Source organism: Motacilla alba, chromosome 9, assembly GCF_015832195.1.
Source record: "Motacilla alba alba isolate MOTALB_02 chromosome 9, Motacilla_alba_V1.0_pri, whole genome shotgun sequence".
Lineage (NCBI taxonomy): Eukaryota > Metazoa > Chordata > Aves > Passeriformes > Motacillidae > Motacilla > Motacilla alba.
Genome location: NC_052024.1, coordinates 17,312,248 through 17,330,162, shown reverse-complemented (window position 1 = coordinate 17,330,162; position 17,915 = coordinate 17,312,248). Strand labels below are relative to the sequence as shown.

The 17,915-nt window shown below is 38.0% G+C and overlaps 1 protein-coding gene across 2 annotated transcripts; it reads right to left on the bottom strand.

The window, feature by feature from the left end:
• Window positions 1–313: 313 nt before the first annotated feature.
• Window positions 314–17,292, bottom strand: KNG1 (kininogen 1). Of its 2 annotated transcripts, XM_038145299.1 has the most exons (11): window positions 16,972–17,285; window positions 13,972–14,082; window positions 12,961–13,045; window positions 10,608–10,780; window positions 8,769–8,876; window positions 6,569–6,650; window positions 5,898–6,064; window positions 4,358–4,465; window positions 3,335–3,424; window positions 1,682–1,838; window positions 314–1,333 (listed from the first exon to the last, which is right to left on the bottom strand). In XM_038145299.1, the coding sequence occupies exons 1-11, from the start codon at window positions 17,164–17,166 to the stop codon at window positions 1,146–1,148; spliced, it is 1,464 nt and encodes a 487-aa protein (XP_038001227.1). In that variant the 5' UTR covers window positions 17,167–17,285; the 3' UTR covers window positions 314–1,145. The 2 variants fall into 2 exon arrangements, with proteins under 2 accessions (XP_038001227.1, XP_038001225.1); XM_038145297.1 differs by having other exon boundaries at window positions 314–1,838; window positions 16,972–17,292.
• Between the last annotated feature and the right edge of the window lie 623 nt (window positions 17,293–17,915).

The following is a 17,915-nucleotide window of genomic DNA, read 5'->3' as shown; positions in this document are numbered from 1 at the left end:
GTAGAAGCACAGCACACAAGGACCAATTCCCAGCTGTTGAGTATAAAGTCTCCGTGCCACAGCGATCCTAGCAGCTGAGATGAGCAGAATTGCAGCTGTGGTGGAGTGCATTTCCACTGAGCTTTCAAATAATGTGGTCTTTTACAAAAAAATCAGTGAGGTGTTATTTGTAGGACCTCACCCTGTCACTAACCCTTTACAGGATCGAGTAGCATTTCAAACAGGTGAACTGATCTGGCATTGAAGTATTTATTTATGTATTTATTGCTGTGTGGTTTTTGGGTTTTTTCAGCTGAATAAGTTATCACATCCATACAGAAGGAAAACATATTTTATTTTGCAAGAAATATTTGGTGCTTTTTAGCTAATGCATTGCACCAAAAACTCAGCTTTTGGAAGATACCCAGAATAGAAAAACCAGTCCTATCTCAAAATTATGCACAACCTAATAATGGAAGAAGGCACACAAATTTTAGGTGTCTCAAGAGTTCGTAATATTGTCATCTGATCTGTAGTATTTCTTCATCTCTGCTGAATGAAAATCTGGCAATCAACGTGCTTCTCTAGGTAGTTAACATAATATGTATAGGGAGTAATAAACCTGCTTTATTTAGGATTCTCTCAGCTGTCCCTGTTATCTCATCCAACAGAACAACCACTAGTGATAGACTGGTAGCAATATTGATTTCTTTAAAGAAATTAACAGGTAAAAAGATTCCTTTGTTTTATTTTGTTCTTTAAATGATCCAGTTCAGTAAATTAGAGAAAAAATATTTCACATATCTAAGAGAGGCTCCCTTGTTCTATATAGTCTTGTTTTACCCATATTTGATTGAGATTCTTCATGTAATCTGCAAAATTCTTTCTGCCATTATTTTAAATATAATATAGTAAGATTTGATGCAGCAATTCAGTTTGTGCTTATAGAAAGTTGAGGCAGATGAGTTACACAGATTTACATATTTGCAAATATATGCAAATACACAGTATTGCCATATGGTCTTAGGTCCCCAGAAGTGCTGGTGACCTACTTGAGTATTTCAGCTAACAGAATATGAGCTTTTGCCTCTTCGTGTTTTATACATTTCAAAAGGCAGTATTCTTATTTTCTGAACATTTCTGGAAAGGATCCCACAATGTTTGAATTATGCTACAGCATCTGAGAGATCAAAGTCTTCCTCGTTGTTTTCTGTAGCTGGATTGATGTTTTCTGCTGCAGAAGGCAAGAGATCCTCATTTGTGAATTCTCTGGGAAAGCTAGGAGGGGCTGAAAAGCCCACAAGTTGTTTCCATGGTTTTCCAGGACATCTGGGACGAGGAGATTCTGGACGATCTGGCAACCCATTAAATAAAGAAGTATCAGGAACAATTAGTGGCTCTGCAGGTCTATTGGTTTCCTCCCTTGCAACCTCTGTACTAACCAGCTCCAGTGCAGTTTCAGCACTGGATGATGGGAGGGTTTCATTTTGATTAAAACCCCTTTCATTTGACTCCTCAGAGGATTTGGAGTTTGGATGTTTATGTTTATTCTTTTTACTGTGTTTTTTATGCCCACACCCATGGCCACTTCTGTGCCCACAACCAATGTCATGCCTATGCCTTCTGTCATTGTCATGATCCTTTTTAACTCCATGCCTGTGCTTATGCCTGTGTTTGTGCCTGTGTTTGTGCTCAGGTTCACCTTCGCCTTCTGGTTCCTGTCCATTGTCTTTCCTCGTTTCTGTGCTAGGGCTTTGACTTTCTCCTTCATTTTTATCAGCAGAAACTGCATGTGGCTGGCCTAGCATCGTAGTGCTCCGGAAAGGTGTGAATCCAGGAGGCCTTCTTGCAAAGAACACCTATAAAACATTGCAATAGTAGCCACATTTGTTACGTGAAACAGAAAAATTGCTTCAGATATGGGAAATTCAGAAGCTGGCTCATTGCAGTACATGAATCATTTAGCAGATTTTTAAATTAAAATCTAAACTAAACAAGTATCTCTTCTGTGATAAGCATACAAACATAAACATCCTCCCAAATAATTCTGGAGTACTTTAGCGGCTATATGTGTAAAAGAAAAATTTCTGCATCACTGAAATTTTGTCAGTATAAGAAAGGAATTATACTACAGAGAGCAAAACACATGTACTGGTTTTAATTTATGAACAATACAGTTGGATTCTAGGACTAAATGTCCTGGCACTTTGTTAGAGTGTTACACTCCCATGTATAGAACCAAGTTATGCTGAAGGTTAACGCATCTCTGAATAGTATCAATGGCAGAATATACAGAAGATCTGTGTCCTTTTGTTATATGAAATGTAAATTTTCAATTTTTTTACTTCTAGATTTGACATATGCATTTCAGAATACTGCCTGGAAATAACACACAGAGATTAAAGCTGATAATATCAAACATTCTGTTGTTATTGAGTCATCTCTACTCCCTCATCAGTGTTCAACTGGAAGACAAAGGCTGTGAATTCATGGTGTACAATCACTGTACAACACGAGTTTCATTCCTCTCCACCAAAGTCTCTGATCATTATCTAGCTGCAAATCAGAGTAACTTGGGTTGAAGCTAAATTTGAAAGTTGATATGGATAAAATATTGTAGTGAAAATAGAGAGGAGACACATTAGTTGATCCATAACAAATGACTATGAAGTTATGAAGGTTCTGAGCACAGTGAAGTTATTAGTTACAAGGGCAGGGTAATCTGTCTTTATTCAGTGTCACAATGTAGTCTCTGCAATCCTCAGAAATATCTGATAATAAAATATTCATATTCACTATATTTGTATTGTGAGATTTTCAAATGACTTGCATTCAGGACTAGTTCATCATGGAGCTGAGTAGGAAGAAATTGGAAGATCTTGTGCAGAGACTGACAGCTGCAGCAGGCTCCACTCGACTCATATGGAGAGGTTCACAGATGCTTTGGAAATCTGTGGGGTATAATTATTGTGCCAGCAAACACATTTTTATTTTAACTTTTAAACCTAGTATGAGTAGCAATTTGAGGGATTTGATGGAGCTTGATACTCCAGAGCTTAACTGAGAATGCAGAGGAGCAGCCAACAGGCAGAACTTCTCCCTGTCCCAGTGTCTTTGTTTGTGTGATCACCTTGTTGGCTGTTGTCTAACCTTGTGGTGAAACTGCTTTGTTGTAACAGCTTGTTGAGGTTAGAGGGTGAGAGAAAAGAATATGACATTCATGAGGCTGTTAAAATAACTGTGTTCCTTTATTTTTGTTATAAAATATGGGATAATTTTGAAAGGATAAAGAATTTATTGACTGTTGTTGTCCTACACTCTGCTTAATAGGATGGATAATGAAGAAGAATCTTACCGCTTGATGCTGTTCCGAGCAGTTCACCTGGGGATAGATTTTATCCTGCCATGGGATCACGTGAATTTGTGCATCGCATGACAGTGATGCCTGTTAACAAAACAAAAACCAGCACATTAAGGCAACAAAACTTCAGACACAAAGGAAGAGACTTGGGCCTGAAAAAGAAATGTTTTTGTAAATAATACTTTAATATCCTTGGAACTTTAACAAAGTGTTTATTAAATCTATCTCAGCGATCGATACTTCTGTATTGGGACACATCACAGCTTAGCTTTTCAAGGTTGTAGTATGCCTGTGTGAACACCTTAATTCAACTTTGGATTTCAGATTAAATCTTGAAAATTGGATTTTTCATCTCTATCACTTTTGGAGCACTAACTGCATAATCTTCATGATATTCCTAAGAAATATTTTTTGTTTATGGTGTTTCTCCTACTAAAAATTGGGAAATTTAAATAAAGCCTTATTTTTTCTTTTTAGTGCCTGCTGCACTAACAAATTCTAAAATCTCACAGGTGAGCACTGTTCATATGGTGGGAAAAGAGATGGGAGATAAAGGCCCTCTCCTCAAACAACGCCCTTGCCAATGGTTTCCTTTCCAGTGTCCAGAACACATTTTCCCACTATCAACAGCATGGCGTGCACTCCAGAAATGTCATTCCTTTGCTCGCAAGTAACAATCCAGTCTCATGTTTTTCTTAGCTGCAAGTCCACAGAGTCAGGAGTGTTGCAGCTATTTCATTTGGCAGCAGCCTTCTCCTCTCCTTTCTTTCACTGATTATTATCAAAAGAAGGTTCCTTTGGTTTTGCAGTGAGCAATGACCCTGCAGCTGCAGTTCAAGTTTCAGGGTTTCTTAACCTGGGTTACAAACAGTGAAAGCTGCCCTTCTTCTTGGAACAAAAGTTTACTAAAGAGGTAACAGAACCCAGGATGTGATTTTACTTAAGCGTTTACAGTTTCTGATGCAAATTAATTTGTCCATTAGAAACATCGCAGTTGGCAAGATTATCATTACTTACACTGTTTGATGTGGCTGTACAGTCTTCATTAAGTTTTTCGAACTCACTCTTAGAGCAGTTTGTCTTCCAGACTGTAAATTTTACTCGATACTTTTTTCCTGCAACCACCTGAAAAATTAGCAAGAAAGCTTTCTGCACTAAAGGCATTTTATTGAAAAGGTTTCACAGGAAAGATGATTTTCTACAAGCTTATACTACTTGTATTCTACAAGTCCTAACCACTGGGCCAGCATATGTGAAGAACAATATTAAAGTATTTGGTGGTAAACTTATCTGCTTCTAACCAAGTGACTTATTTGCTCCAGTTCTTATTCTCAAAAATTCTGGCATTGAAGCTGAAGGAAACAGAAAAGGTCAGAATAATATTGGGCCCACAGTTATTAAATGCCTGTAGTAATTTCATTAGTAACAGATGAAATCATTAGTGATAGCACTGTAGAGAGCCAAATACGATGTCAGAAAAGTGGAATGTGAGTAAAACAAAGTGTGTGATGAACGGGCTCAGTTGAAAATGAACCTATTTGCCAAACGCATTAAAGAGAGGAACTGCATGGGTTCAAGAATGTGCTTGCTGTGAGTTCTCTTAGTATTTTTCACAGTGCTTGAAATAATATATCTTGCTTTGGGGACATCAGGCAAGACATGAAATTTTATTTCCCTGAAATCTGTTTTAAAAGTGCATGCATGGTAATGTCAGTCATGATAGAGAAAGTCAGAAGGAAGAAAAAAGTTTGAAAGAAGAAAAGGCACAGATATTATCAGTAAGATAATATGAGCTATTTGGAAAAATTCTGGTGTGCTTTTAGTGCCTTCTCCAGTGACACCTCATGCTCAGGAGTAGTTATAACCAAGTATTTTCTACACTACTCCACTGTCAAATTTTCAGTTCTCTCCTAAACTTCTGTTTTGGTGTGTTGGGATAGTAAACAAGGCTTATGCAAACACTGACCAATATTACCCTCCTGATTCCTCATCCTTTATCAAGCTGTGTATTAAGTTATGCACAGATGTCCTTTTCTGAATCTAGCTAGAGTATTATTAGCAGCACAATCAGTATATAAAAGAACACATTTCTAAGGGAAATTAAGATGCCTCTAAGGGAAATTAAGATTTTGGACCATACAACTGTAGGGTGGACGCTGCTTAAAATAATGTGGAGATTATTGGTGTGGTGGATCAAGGGAGTAGTCCTGTCTAGTAAAACTTTTATACTTTAAAAGTCTAAGGTTTGTTACAAAGGTAAAAAGCAGGTTAGATACACAGAAATCAAATGCCCTGAGCCAACCTTCTTTACATTATTTTAAAATCATTTTGTTTTAAGAAAAAAAAAAAAAGAAAATTCAAGAGATTGGAAATTTTTGAATGCAAGGCAATATGGATTAGATTTTACAGGAAAAATTGCATGGATATTTCAGTTATCACATGTATGAACACTTAGACAAAAACATTATTTCAAATCTAAATACAAACTTCAGGTAACATTCAGCTCAGGCCAATAATAATGTCATGTCTGTTCCTCATCTCTGTGAAATATCCCAACCTGAACTGTTGCTGATTGTATTTCTCCACCTTTATAGTAGAAGTCATCATTGCTCTCTGAATTGTACTTCTCTGTAGAAACCTTCAGTAGCTCCTTCAGTTCTGGACTGTCATTTGGGATAGTCCTTGGACAACCTGGGCAAATGGCAGCAACTACCGTTTCTTCAACTGAAAGAGAGCAACAGGTTTCAGATCTAAGAAACAAAAGGTTCAATGTAGATTAAGGCTAGGAAAAACAGTCATAACTGCTTTCTGGAACTCTTCATGTTTGGGTCTATGAAATGAAAACAAAATATATTTGAGTTTTATATGATCAGCAATATCATATCTTGGTTATCTAAAAGAACATCAGCACCTGTCACATGGGACATTTAACAACAGCTCTCTTGTAGAAACAAGAATTGCATGTGCCAGTTATAGGTAGCCAGAAAATATGGAGAGGGTACAGCTACATGTATGGAAAGACCTGATTTGGGTGAAACAGGAGGTGCATGTAACTGGCAGTGAATTTGTGTGTTGAAGAAAATCTAGTCTGAATGGGTGAGAATGCAGCATTTACTACATGGAACAGTATCTGTGTCCAGATAGGCTGGAGGAAAAAATAACAATACATAACAATAAAAGACACTGAAAACTGTGGAACTTTCAAAACTGGTAGTGCTTAAGACATACCTGGAAGCTTGCAATCGCTGGCGGTATCTACGATCTCTGCCTGAAGATTCTGAAATGCTTTGGCCTCACATTTAGCTACACGCTGGAGTCAAAAATGCAAAACAGCTCCTTGTTATTTAGAAATAATGAACAAGCTTACATCCTAATACCTTCCTGCTAACAGAATAAGTCAAGCATGATTGTAATAATTCCTTCCTTCCTTCCTTCTGCCCCTTCCTTCCTTCCGCCCCTTCCTTCCGCCCCTTCCTTCCTCTCTGACAGACAGTCTGCAGAGGCAATAAATAATCAGAGTTCAAAAGGACCACTCAGAGAAAAGAATACCTTAAAGAGAAGCCAAATGAACTATTTGTATGTGTTCATTAAAGAGAAAAATGAGAATGTCTACAAGCCAGAATCATATTTTATGGAGAACTCCATGGAATTTCTGTCTCAAACTGTAAAGACCAAAAAGAAAATTACACAATTATAAAATCAAACATTACTGAGTTTCTTGTGTTTTCTCAGGTCTTCTAAAGGAACTGTGGTAGATAACTTGCTTAAAACTGCCTTGATATCTTAAAGCTTGAAGAAATCAGATATTCATTGTGGGGTTTTTTTAAAGATTATAGAGCCTAAAACCAATTCCACCATTCCAGTGATTAAAAACAGTAATAAGGAAAGAACTAGGGACAATGAATACGTCCAGGAAAACCTGAGGTTTTATGGTAAGCAGAAGTCATATTTTGCAGATTTGTCAAAGTTCTACAAAGCATCAACAAAGGTGGGTAGAGACGTCTTGATATACAGAGATTTTAAGAAATATTTTGGTGAAATCCTTTATCAAAGACTAAAGAAACCAAATTAACCATAAAACAAGAAGGAAGACTTAAAATTCAGACCTCAGGACCATGACAGTTACTTGAAAATGTAATTATAAAAATTTTACTTAGTACTATTTTAAAAAAACTGATGAAGAATAATGTCAAGGCTTATTAACCAGGTTAAAGGGATTGACATAATGTCCCCATACAGCTCAGTGATTCATATGTGTGTTGAACACCGGGTGCAATTCTGGCCCTCCCATTTAAGGATGAATAGTACAGAGCTAAATAAAGGTATGAGAAAACTTCCTTGGAATTTGGTCATTCCAAGGTATGGAATATTCTTGGAATATGATATTCTAATATCTGTCAATGATCTACTGGCAAGTTCAGGGGACAAGTGCTTATGATCTAATTCCAGAAGCCCTGTGTGACCAAAGCAGTATGTGAGTGAGGCAGTGCTCCTGCAGGTGAGGTGACAGAAGTCATCACCTCTAGGTGACAGCTGGGGAAACTCAGACTCAAGCTGGTTAAATAACTTGCTTAAGGTTTAAGGGCACATGGGTGTAGAGGGATTTGCTTCAGCTGGTCTGACTCTCATGCTTCTGTTATTTACCAGTGCTGTCATTCTTTCCTTTTTTGATCAATACTTCTGAAACATTCTTGAGATGTACAAGGAGTGATTTTTGAGCAGGAGAGGCTCTTGAATGTAACACTCAATGGTGCATTTCCTCAACAGCTGAAACAGATGCCATTCTGTCCCCTCCCATTTACCACCACTGTTCATAGTGACTCTGCATTCCTGCCCTCTGCCTTGTGTTTGCAAAATCATCTTTCTGATGCTCTCATGAGCTGGTTCAGGGAAGTCAGTTGAGAGAGGAAGCCTCTATTTTTGGTACAGCCGCTTCAGTTCCAGGTAAGTGAAGCCAAGGGAGTACCTGGGTTTGCAGCAGTGTTTACCTGGATTATGTATAAAATATGTTAATAAATTTCTTTTGAAGCTATTATTTGGACTGTGGTAAAGGTTAAGTAATAATTCAGCTACTGACTTTCCTGAGAAAATATGTCTTAGGCTGGAAATTGTGCTAATTTTAACTATCACTTCTTGGGTTGTACATGAGTAACTCCTTGAATATCTGGATAAAAACATCTCACAGGATTTATTATTTAGCTGAGACTGGTTAGATTCTGTGGTGTAATCTGTAAACCTTTCAGTGGTCCTCTTAGTCACTGACTCAGAAGACATGGATGTCCTAGTTACACAAACAGTTATGTATAAGACTGGATTTAAACTTTGTTCATGAACTGAAACAAGACAATAAATATTTTCTTGAGTCAGATCTCAATGATCATTTGTTAATGTGATATTTTCTTCATAAACAGATTTGGAGATTACTTACACCTCTAGAAGTAATTTTGCATTCTGGAGTTAAATCTTGAAATTGGTCTTTGGTGCAATTAGTCTCCTCAATTTCATATCTAATTACATAATTCCATCCAGCTACCACCTGGAAGAGATATTTAGGTTATATATTATGTAAAACAATGCAAACTTGAAAGTTAAACTATTACATGAGATTAGCAAAGAAAGCAAAACTACTCATCTAGTGCCTTCTATCTATCAAATCACTTTGCACTCATTAAGCCATAGATTGTTCGTGGACAGCAAACAAATCTTGTCCTTGCAGTACAAAATGTAAATGAAGTCTTGCTTTTGTTAGAAGTGCACTTTGTATTTGGTGTCCACTTCTGGCAAGCCTGCAGCCTCACACTGCTGGGTTTCTTGCGCTTTCCTCCAAAGATCTGTTACTTATTACTGCCCCTGACAGGAAGCTGGTCTAGATAGATGACTACAGTAACACAGCCTGGCAAGTCCTGCATTCCTGAGCATGGGACACAGTAAAACAGTATCTGAATAATGTAACACTATACTGCTGGCATCATTTTTTTGTTGAGTGTTCTGCATTTATCATCTCCCCATAATTCTGTCTATCCTGGGCTTTACCTTCCCACACACACTGCTTTGTCCACGTTCAAAACCCTTTTAAAAATTTTCTCTCCAGGAAGCTGTTCCATTTTCCTAACAGTGGCTACTTCTTCTCACCCATGAAACCTCTCCAAATCATAGTGTTGGGCCAGGTAATGTTATATTAAAAAGGAAAACCAGTCAAATATAAGAACTTGTTATCCCAGATCAGTTGAAGTGGAGAGCTCTGACGTTTCTCTCTTTGCCAGAGGTGACATGAGAGTTCTCTTTCCAGTGGCTGGATTGCAGTCTATCTGCAACACTGTCACGTGGCTTAAAGTTGTGCAAGTTTGTCTTTCAGCAAAGAGGATTGCTGCCATCAGTAAATATAATGAGGACAGTCTGGTTTAAATCATGAGTCAAGCTGACATGAGACCAGAAGTTGCTTTTCGGCTTAGTAAATATACACAGGTTCAAAGAAAAGGGTCTGTGTTTGCTGTTGGGTTGTACACTAGTTAAAAACCAAGTAAGAAACTTTACTTTCTAGCAATGTCACACCCATCCATAGGAAAGTCTTTCACAGGGAAGGAATTATTGCATGAAATACCAGATGATACAATTTCTGCAACCTGAGTAGTCATTTCTTGCAAAGCAGATATTCCCATTAGCAGAAATCTTGCAGCAAGTGGTATGATGGGTTTTTGGGTTCTCTTACCCATTTCTCCTATGTGGGATTTACCTGTCCTATAGCACATAGCAGCTGCTGACAAATGGGCCCTATTGCCTGCAAAAGCAGAGATGCCTGCTGCTCTTTGAGAGGCTGGTGAGTGTGAGAGACATCTGTGCAGGCTGGCAGCTTTGGCTCAGCCCTTAGGAGGGATCTGCTCCTGCTGGAGCCTCAGGGCAAGGCCAAAGGAAATACCCAGGAGAGTCTGAGATGATACTGGTTGCATGTGCCAGACCAGAATGCAAATAAACTGGTGCTAAACACTGCTTAGAAGCAACTGCAGATTAAAAAAAAAAAAAAAAAAAAAAAAGTATACTATCAGTTGAGAGCTCTGAAAATCCAGTAGGTAACTGTTAATGATTCCTTATAAATTTATAAATTAAGACAATTATTTATTGACTCTACCCTCTATATGCATTTTGTATGCTTATGCTTTACTATGAAATATAATCTCCTTCAATATCAGAAACATACACAAAAAACCCCGAGGTACCTGCTTTGGGTTGGATTATTTCAGTAAAATTTAGAGAAAAATCATGCACAAACCTGTCTCTTAGCTTCTTTTATTTCCACAAGCTTAAAAAGGGCAAGTTCATCACTGTGCTTGTTAAACTTTTGAATGGCTTTTTTCAGAATTTCTGACACTTCTGAACCATCGCTTGATATGTGATGAAAGCATCCAAGACATGGAGCCTCAGTAAGTCTTATCTTCGACACATCTGGAAAAGAAACAAACCAAAAAGCATAGGGCTTCATGCAAAACAGCCTTAGGTTTTCATTTTTCCTATCTGAGAGTGAGCAAGAACCTTTCCTGCTTTTATCTGGCATAATAAGCAAACCCTATATTCCAGTTTCAAGGCCTACAAAGACATTTTTATGTTTAGGAATATGCTGTGGTTGTGGTGGCAGGGGCCATCCATGACCTTAGGGTCCAGACACAGTTTTGGCAATGAACACCATTCCAGCAATTACTGAATTGCAGAAAAAAATTTGTGTGTAGTTTTGACACCATTAAGGAAGGTACATTACTCATTCATCCAGGGAGGAGCCAGTGGAAGCTACAACTAAAGGGATGGTTTTCAGATTCTTCAAAGCTCACCCACAGTGTGCAGCTGCTTGCTGTCCTCACCACATTTCAGGATGGGGACTTCAGCAGAAATGTTTGGGCTCACCCGTGTGACTCTGAGTGCCCCAGGGACTGTAGTTGGACTATTCTGCTGTCCTCACCAGTCATTGTGGCTGCCAGTTACCACTTGGTGCTACCCTCAGGCTTAACCAGCTGGATTGGCTGTGAATAGACAAGCTTGACAGGGATGCTCAAACTCCTGTTTCCTACTACTAATCCTATTAACTCTCTTTCCTTTCTAGTAATCATGGACTGGATTTTCATAAATTAATTTTATAGTTCAGTACATAAATTAATTTCACAAGTCAGTGAGCTTGAGAATGGAAGCGGGACAATATGTGGTCCCTGTGGAATTGAAATAAAATTTATGTGTCTGATCTTCAACTGGCATAAACTGGCTTAAAGGAAGTTGTGCCAGTTTGCACCAGCCAGGAAACCAGTCCAGGGTCAGTTAGATCAAACTGTTCCATCAGAGAGGCTGAACAGCGTGGTACCAATACAGAGGGGAAATCCCTCACCTTCCAGGTGTGACCAATGTCTTGTGTTGACTCAGTAATGGCAAACAGAGAAGTGTGACCACCTTTTCAGTAAGCAGTCACAAAGAGATAATGAACCAAGAGCACGCCCCCTTCTAGACCAACTGTGGTCTCAGAACTTTCATAAGGACTATGCTGAACAAACATGTATTATTTTCCAGAGTTGTTATAACTTGGTAAGAAGAGATGAGTTCCTTATGCTGAATACCTGATTCATTTAATTTATATATGGGGATTTTTTGCTTTCTAAGCAAAGATTCAAATGCAAATTTCCCGTGTGTTCTCTGTGGGAGTCACAAAGCTTTTGCTGGCAACTAGGTGTCACCATTGCCCTACAAATGCAGCATTTGTTCACTGCAGAACATGGAGTTTGTGTACTGCAGTTCCTAGGACGCTGGCTGTAGGTAAAGCCATTTCAGCTTTAAACATCTGGGAAATTGGGGGAAATATTTCTGTAGTTAATAGTTAGATGGATATTTTAAAGCAAACTTGGGTATGTTTTTCAGAGCACCAGGCACAGAGATCTCAGTTGGAAATCTTTAAAACAATGTGATCTCTTTCTACTAAGGGAAATTCCTATGTGAATGTAATAGTCATATATGAGTGTCTTATAGGTGAAAAATGTAGTACTGCTTATTGTTAAGGTGTAAAAGATCAGCCTCTTAATCATATATAAATACATCACTGCCAGATTTCTATTTTGTAAATGAAATATTTTTCTATTCTTGTCTGGGGTAAATACTTCTTTTGGTAAACTTTAACAGCAAGAATTCAGTCATTTTCAGTTTGAAGAAAATGAAGGCGCAATTTTGTTATACCAAGTTTTTTCAAGTAATTCCTCGGACAATTTTATGCTTAAATAATTAAGGACAGAAAGTTGAAGTGTGACAAGTTGCATCTAGTCTCCTAAGTTATTAGTATGCTTTTGGTCTTAAGCAAACTAATTTTAACTTGGCATAATTCTGGTGCTTGAAGAAACTTACTACACATACATGCTGAATTTTATTACCCTGGGCAGAAACTGCCTGTGCTTCAGTGATTTAGTCTATAGGTGTATAACAGTGAAGTGAAATTTTATCTTTAACCAATAGTTGCTTACAAAAGATTATAAATAAAAGTCTGACTAGAATGATAAGGAGCTTATACCTTTAAAATTACCTGAAAGTCTCAGTATTGTAGCTATTCCATTTTTGTTTGTAAATGTATTTGTTGAAAGCTATCCCAAATAGTTACATACCTGAGAAAATTTTGCACTCTTGTGAAACATTAGTTGTTTTATCAGCATCATTCATATGAATTCGAGCTGTGCATTCTCCTGTTTTCTGCAAAAACATATGGCAAAAATTGTCTGAAACTTGCTGAAGAAAAGTACAGTGCTTTAGCTATTGAATACAGCTGACAGTTGTAGACTGATTTTGGGGAAGAGGTTCACATGTATATTTGTAGTAATGTCCAACTTGCTGTTTGTTTGAAAAAGGATCCTTTTGATCCTTTGAAAAAGGATCAGTTTCATTGATTGTGAGGAAAGTAAGGGACAAACTGAGCAGATTACTTGAATGACGCTTTGTGTTTGTATGATGTGCATTCATTAACTAAAGACTTTACAGTCAGAATAATGGAAATTAACACCTTCCCATGACTAAAGACTATGCATTTATTCATTTTCCTCTCTGCTAGTACAAGGTATGCAGCAATGACCACGTCATTTCACAAAGATTCAAATTACATTGTCACCATCATCCCTTCCTATGCACTGTGTGAAAGAGCAGTGCCACCCGCTGGGAATGTGCAGCGTCCCTGCAGAGTGTGCCCATTGTACCTCCCCTGGGTGCCCTCTGGTAGCATGAGCCAGGCAAGTTTGGCATTGCTGAAAGTCCTCTGCCAAAATTTCTGCTATAGTGGCTTCCATGTCAGTATTTGGTTGTGCAAGTTTCCATTACACATAATTAATACCAAGTTTTACAGTCCTTACACTCTCACAGTGCACGAATCTTATGTTGGATTTATTGTGAAACTTCATATTGAAGCACTGAAATGTTCCTTTCTGCAGATATTCAGGATTCTACCAGAAAACTCAGGACGATAATTGTTAACTTTGGGGTTGTAAACATTCTGTGCTGTAGTCTACAAGCTCTCAAAAGCAATGCAGCTAAAAAAATTAATTTCTCTACTGTATTTTCCCCAGGCAATTGTGGTCCTGGTCCTTACGTTTCTGTGGAGAGAACTTTTAAAGAGAACAGGTACTTACAGCCTCTGCAGATACTTTGTAATGACAGTGTTGCCAGTGTTTGTTTTCCTCAGTGGCACAAGTGCTTTCAAGTATTCTGTATTTCACATAGAACTGTGGGTCAGGACCTGCCTGGATTAAAACAATATACATGTCATCATTTGCATGGTAATAAATCAAGTGAAAAGATAGGAGTTTCAAAAAAGTATGATAATAAATCAAGTGAAAAGATAAGAGTTTCAAAAAAGTAAATACTATTATTTATTTGCCTTAAATTGTATAGTATGGTTTCCCATTAGCTGCTGGTCTTTCAGATGTTGATAGTTCAAATATTAACTTATCTAATTATATTAGTTAGCCCTTACCTACAATGACAATATGTTGGTGTAATGGATACAATATGCTCAACTGCCTTCATTTTAACTTGTAGTACCAATGGGTTTAGAACCAAAAAGACATGGTTAGGTTTTATACTCTCATTCAAATGTACTCCAAAAAAGCTCTTTTGGGTGGCTGCTTGGATAGTTAGCATCATTACCAGCTTGGACTGTGCTCCTGTCTGACTCCCTCGCTCTCACTCTTGGCCTCCTCCCAGATCTGTCCACTTTCTTTGTGTGCAGCTCCCCTGGCAGCCCAGAACCAGCAGCCCTCAGGCAGGCTGGCAGTGCCCAAACAGCCGCTGCTTGGTGGTACCAGGGAACTTCAGCTGCCCAGCCTGCACGGGAAGGGAGGAGCAGGGAGGTGCTCTGGAGACAGCCTTGAGCAGTGCCTGCGGTTTTCTACAGGCGTTGGAGGCTGGGCTGCAGGGCAGGACAGCCTCAGCAATCCCATAAGATGAAATAAAAACATTAAGCAAAGTTTGGCCCGGCCAGTGTAGGTACTTCAGAATTCGGTAAATCAGTAGTGGGCATTTTCTCCTTGCCATAAACCAGGTAGCAGGCCTGTGCCTACAGGTGACAGTGACAACACTGTAAGGTTTTGGTTCATCCTTTAGAGAGGATATAAAGTCAGAAGTTACTAACCTTTTACAGCCACTAAAATGCTCTGCCAATGTGACTTTTCAAATACAAACAGGCAGCTGCTGTCATTTAGCATGGATTATTCTAAAATATCCAGTTATTATTCTCTGTCTCTACTGGGAGGATTAAATTATAATTCTTGCCTTAGTGCTACCTTAGAGGCTGAGCTGATGTGGTTGGCATATATTGGATTTACACTGATGCAGTAGACACAGAATTATATTCTGCCTACTCTTAATTCCTGTTGTATATTGCTACAGGTACAAAGAAGTGTAGAAGTACCTCATATAATAATTGTAAAAAAGTTTAAAAGGGGCTCTAAAAATATAATAGACTTAATCCTCAGCAGGTAGAAATTGACTTTTATGGAATTACATCAGATTATGCTATTTGGATTTTAAAAGAGCCAAATTCTGTTCTCTGTTACAGTGTTCTAAATCTGCAATAAATCAACTCAGTAAGTAAACAAAGTAAGAAAAGGTATTGTTTCTGTATTATTTGCTATTAGTTTATTTCATTACTATTATGAACAGCTATGCCTTTAACTGGGGCAGGTTTAGTCTTTCACTAGTAAGCTTTTATGTTTTATTACCTTATCAATAATGAATGTACATGAATATGTAATAAGCAGCTATTTAATTAATGCATTCAACATTGTGAGACTAGCGAGGAGTAAAATCTATACTCCTTTTAGAAAAAGAATCTCAAATATGAGGAAATTTTAATTGCATTCTCCTTTTCTCACATCATAATCAGATCAATGATTCAAAGTAGTAATTGATTTCCACTTTGTATCTTTTAAGAAAAAGAAAGATGGCTATCTACAGAAGGAAAGATGAATAATAATTGCAATAAATATGTATTCTTAAAAATATAGCATTGTTTAAGATAAAATTCTGAAACTCCTATCTCTCCTTTGGGAACACCAGCAAAAGTAAGGTAGGTGGTACTACAGCTCTGATATAGGGATATTTGCATTTGGCTGTTGTAAAGAAGGAGAACATTAAGAATGTTGACTGAGACTATTCATTTACTTAATATTAATTATATAAAGGGGTTTCTGATTTTGCTCTTTGTCTCCACTTGCTAAAATCTCCCCAGTGTGTAAACAGGACCACGAGAGGGCAGGTGCCAGGAGATGTGGGTAATTTGCTGTAAGTGTTTAGCAATGCATGGCTCCTTTCCGAGGTCAGTTTCTGTCTGGGTAAAAGTGTCTTGTGATTTTGGAGTGCAAAATATTATCTCTAACACTGGATTTCTTGTGGTTTACATCTGAAAATCCAATCCAGCAGAAAAAAATGCTAATGTTTTCAAGTAAAATAATGCTTGTCATTATTATGGTAATACCATCTTTGTGTACCTCTCCGAGGTAAATACTCTTTTGTTAGATTTAGGCTATACAGAAGGATTCCAGGCAAAGGATCATGTTGCATTCTTCTTTCTCCTGTAATTTTAGCTGTCACCCCATTTGACTAAAATACCACCTAGTGATTCTAGATAGATCTGTGACTTAGCACTGGTGTCAATCAAATAATATTCACAAACAAGGTCAGAATATTGCCAAACTTTATCAGGTAATTCTTTTTATGTGCAGCACCAGCTCTTCCCAAATCAAGATTATATTAATTTTTTTAAGAAGTGTGGTTTTGTTATTGGTCTGAAAACCTTACAGATGATGGAAAAGAGTAGAATTCCCAATAAAGAAAAAAGAGAACAGAGTGGAATAAGACAAATTGTGTTGGTGATAGAAATTTTCTATTCTTTAGTCCCTGCATTAGTAAGCAATTCACCAGCACACAGAGTTCTGCTGATAAAAACATTACATACACCCCTGCTTGTCAGGGGAACAAGTATCTCACTGTGCAAGTCACTTTGATTTTTTAAAACATTTTTGGAAGACACTGTGCTGTCGTGCTTGCCCCCTTACAAACGAGATGGAGATAAGCTGATTCAGAGTGCATAAACAATTCCAACGTTTTTTTTTTTTTCAAAGTCTACTTACAGTTCTCTTGGCTTCCATCACCACGTATAGAGCAAATTGGTTACCAGTTGCTCTGTCTCCATTGTATTTCTTCAGTGCTGCGTCGACAGCTTTAAAGACATCAGGGTCATCACAGTCCGAAAACTCAAATGCAAGAGGAATGGCTCTGCTAGAGAAAAAACTACAGCAGAGTGCTAGTACAATGAAGGCCTTCATAATTGGATGAAAAAGGCCCCCTGAATTAGAAGGCTCTTTAAGAACCAAATGGAAAAGGAATGCCTGACAGGATTTTAGTCACCTCTTCTGTTTTTCAGGAGCAGTAGTTAAGTAAACAGAATGAGTGGGTTGCTGGGGTTGGTTGGTTCTCATCATACCCTGTTTATACTGCAAATAAACTTCTGAGTTTATCTAAATAAACTTTGTTTGTTCACCAGAATGACACTAAGGTTATCCACCTGCCATCAAGATAACAGGATAAATGGCTGCAGCTGGGGACCAGTTTAGGCAAAGTAAAGCAAAGGAGAAAGAAGTGGCTGTAGCTTTCTGACTTCTCAGCACCTAAACTGCTACTGAGAATGATTTTTACAAGGCTTAAATAAAACGGCCAGGAAGGTCACAGTGGCAATGAAGTTTTGGACAAAAACCTTGTAAATTTTATAGATCTGTTTAGTGTCCAGGCAAACAGTTCTGAGAACCATAGTACTCAGAATGTCTTTGAAAAGTCTTTGGACACGTGCATATGGTTGAATGTCACGTAACCCTTCAATAGCACTTGATAAACCTTGTCCTTCATGGTCCTATTGGAAAGCCTACCTCTGCTGCCATGTGGAGACTGCCTGACTTATGGATTAGGCAATGATCATAGTGCTTTGTTATTGTTACAGATATGTACAGCCAAGAACAAAGGATTAAACACTATCGTCTCAGTCTGGTTAAGCCAGGATTAGAGATGGCTGAGAACATCT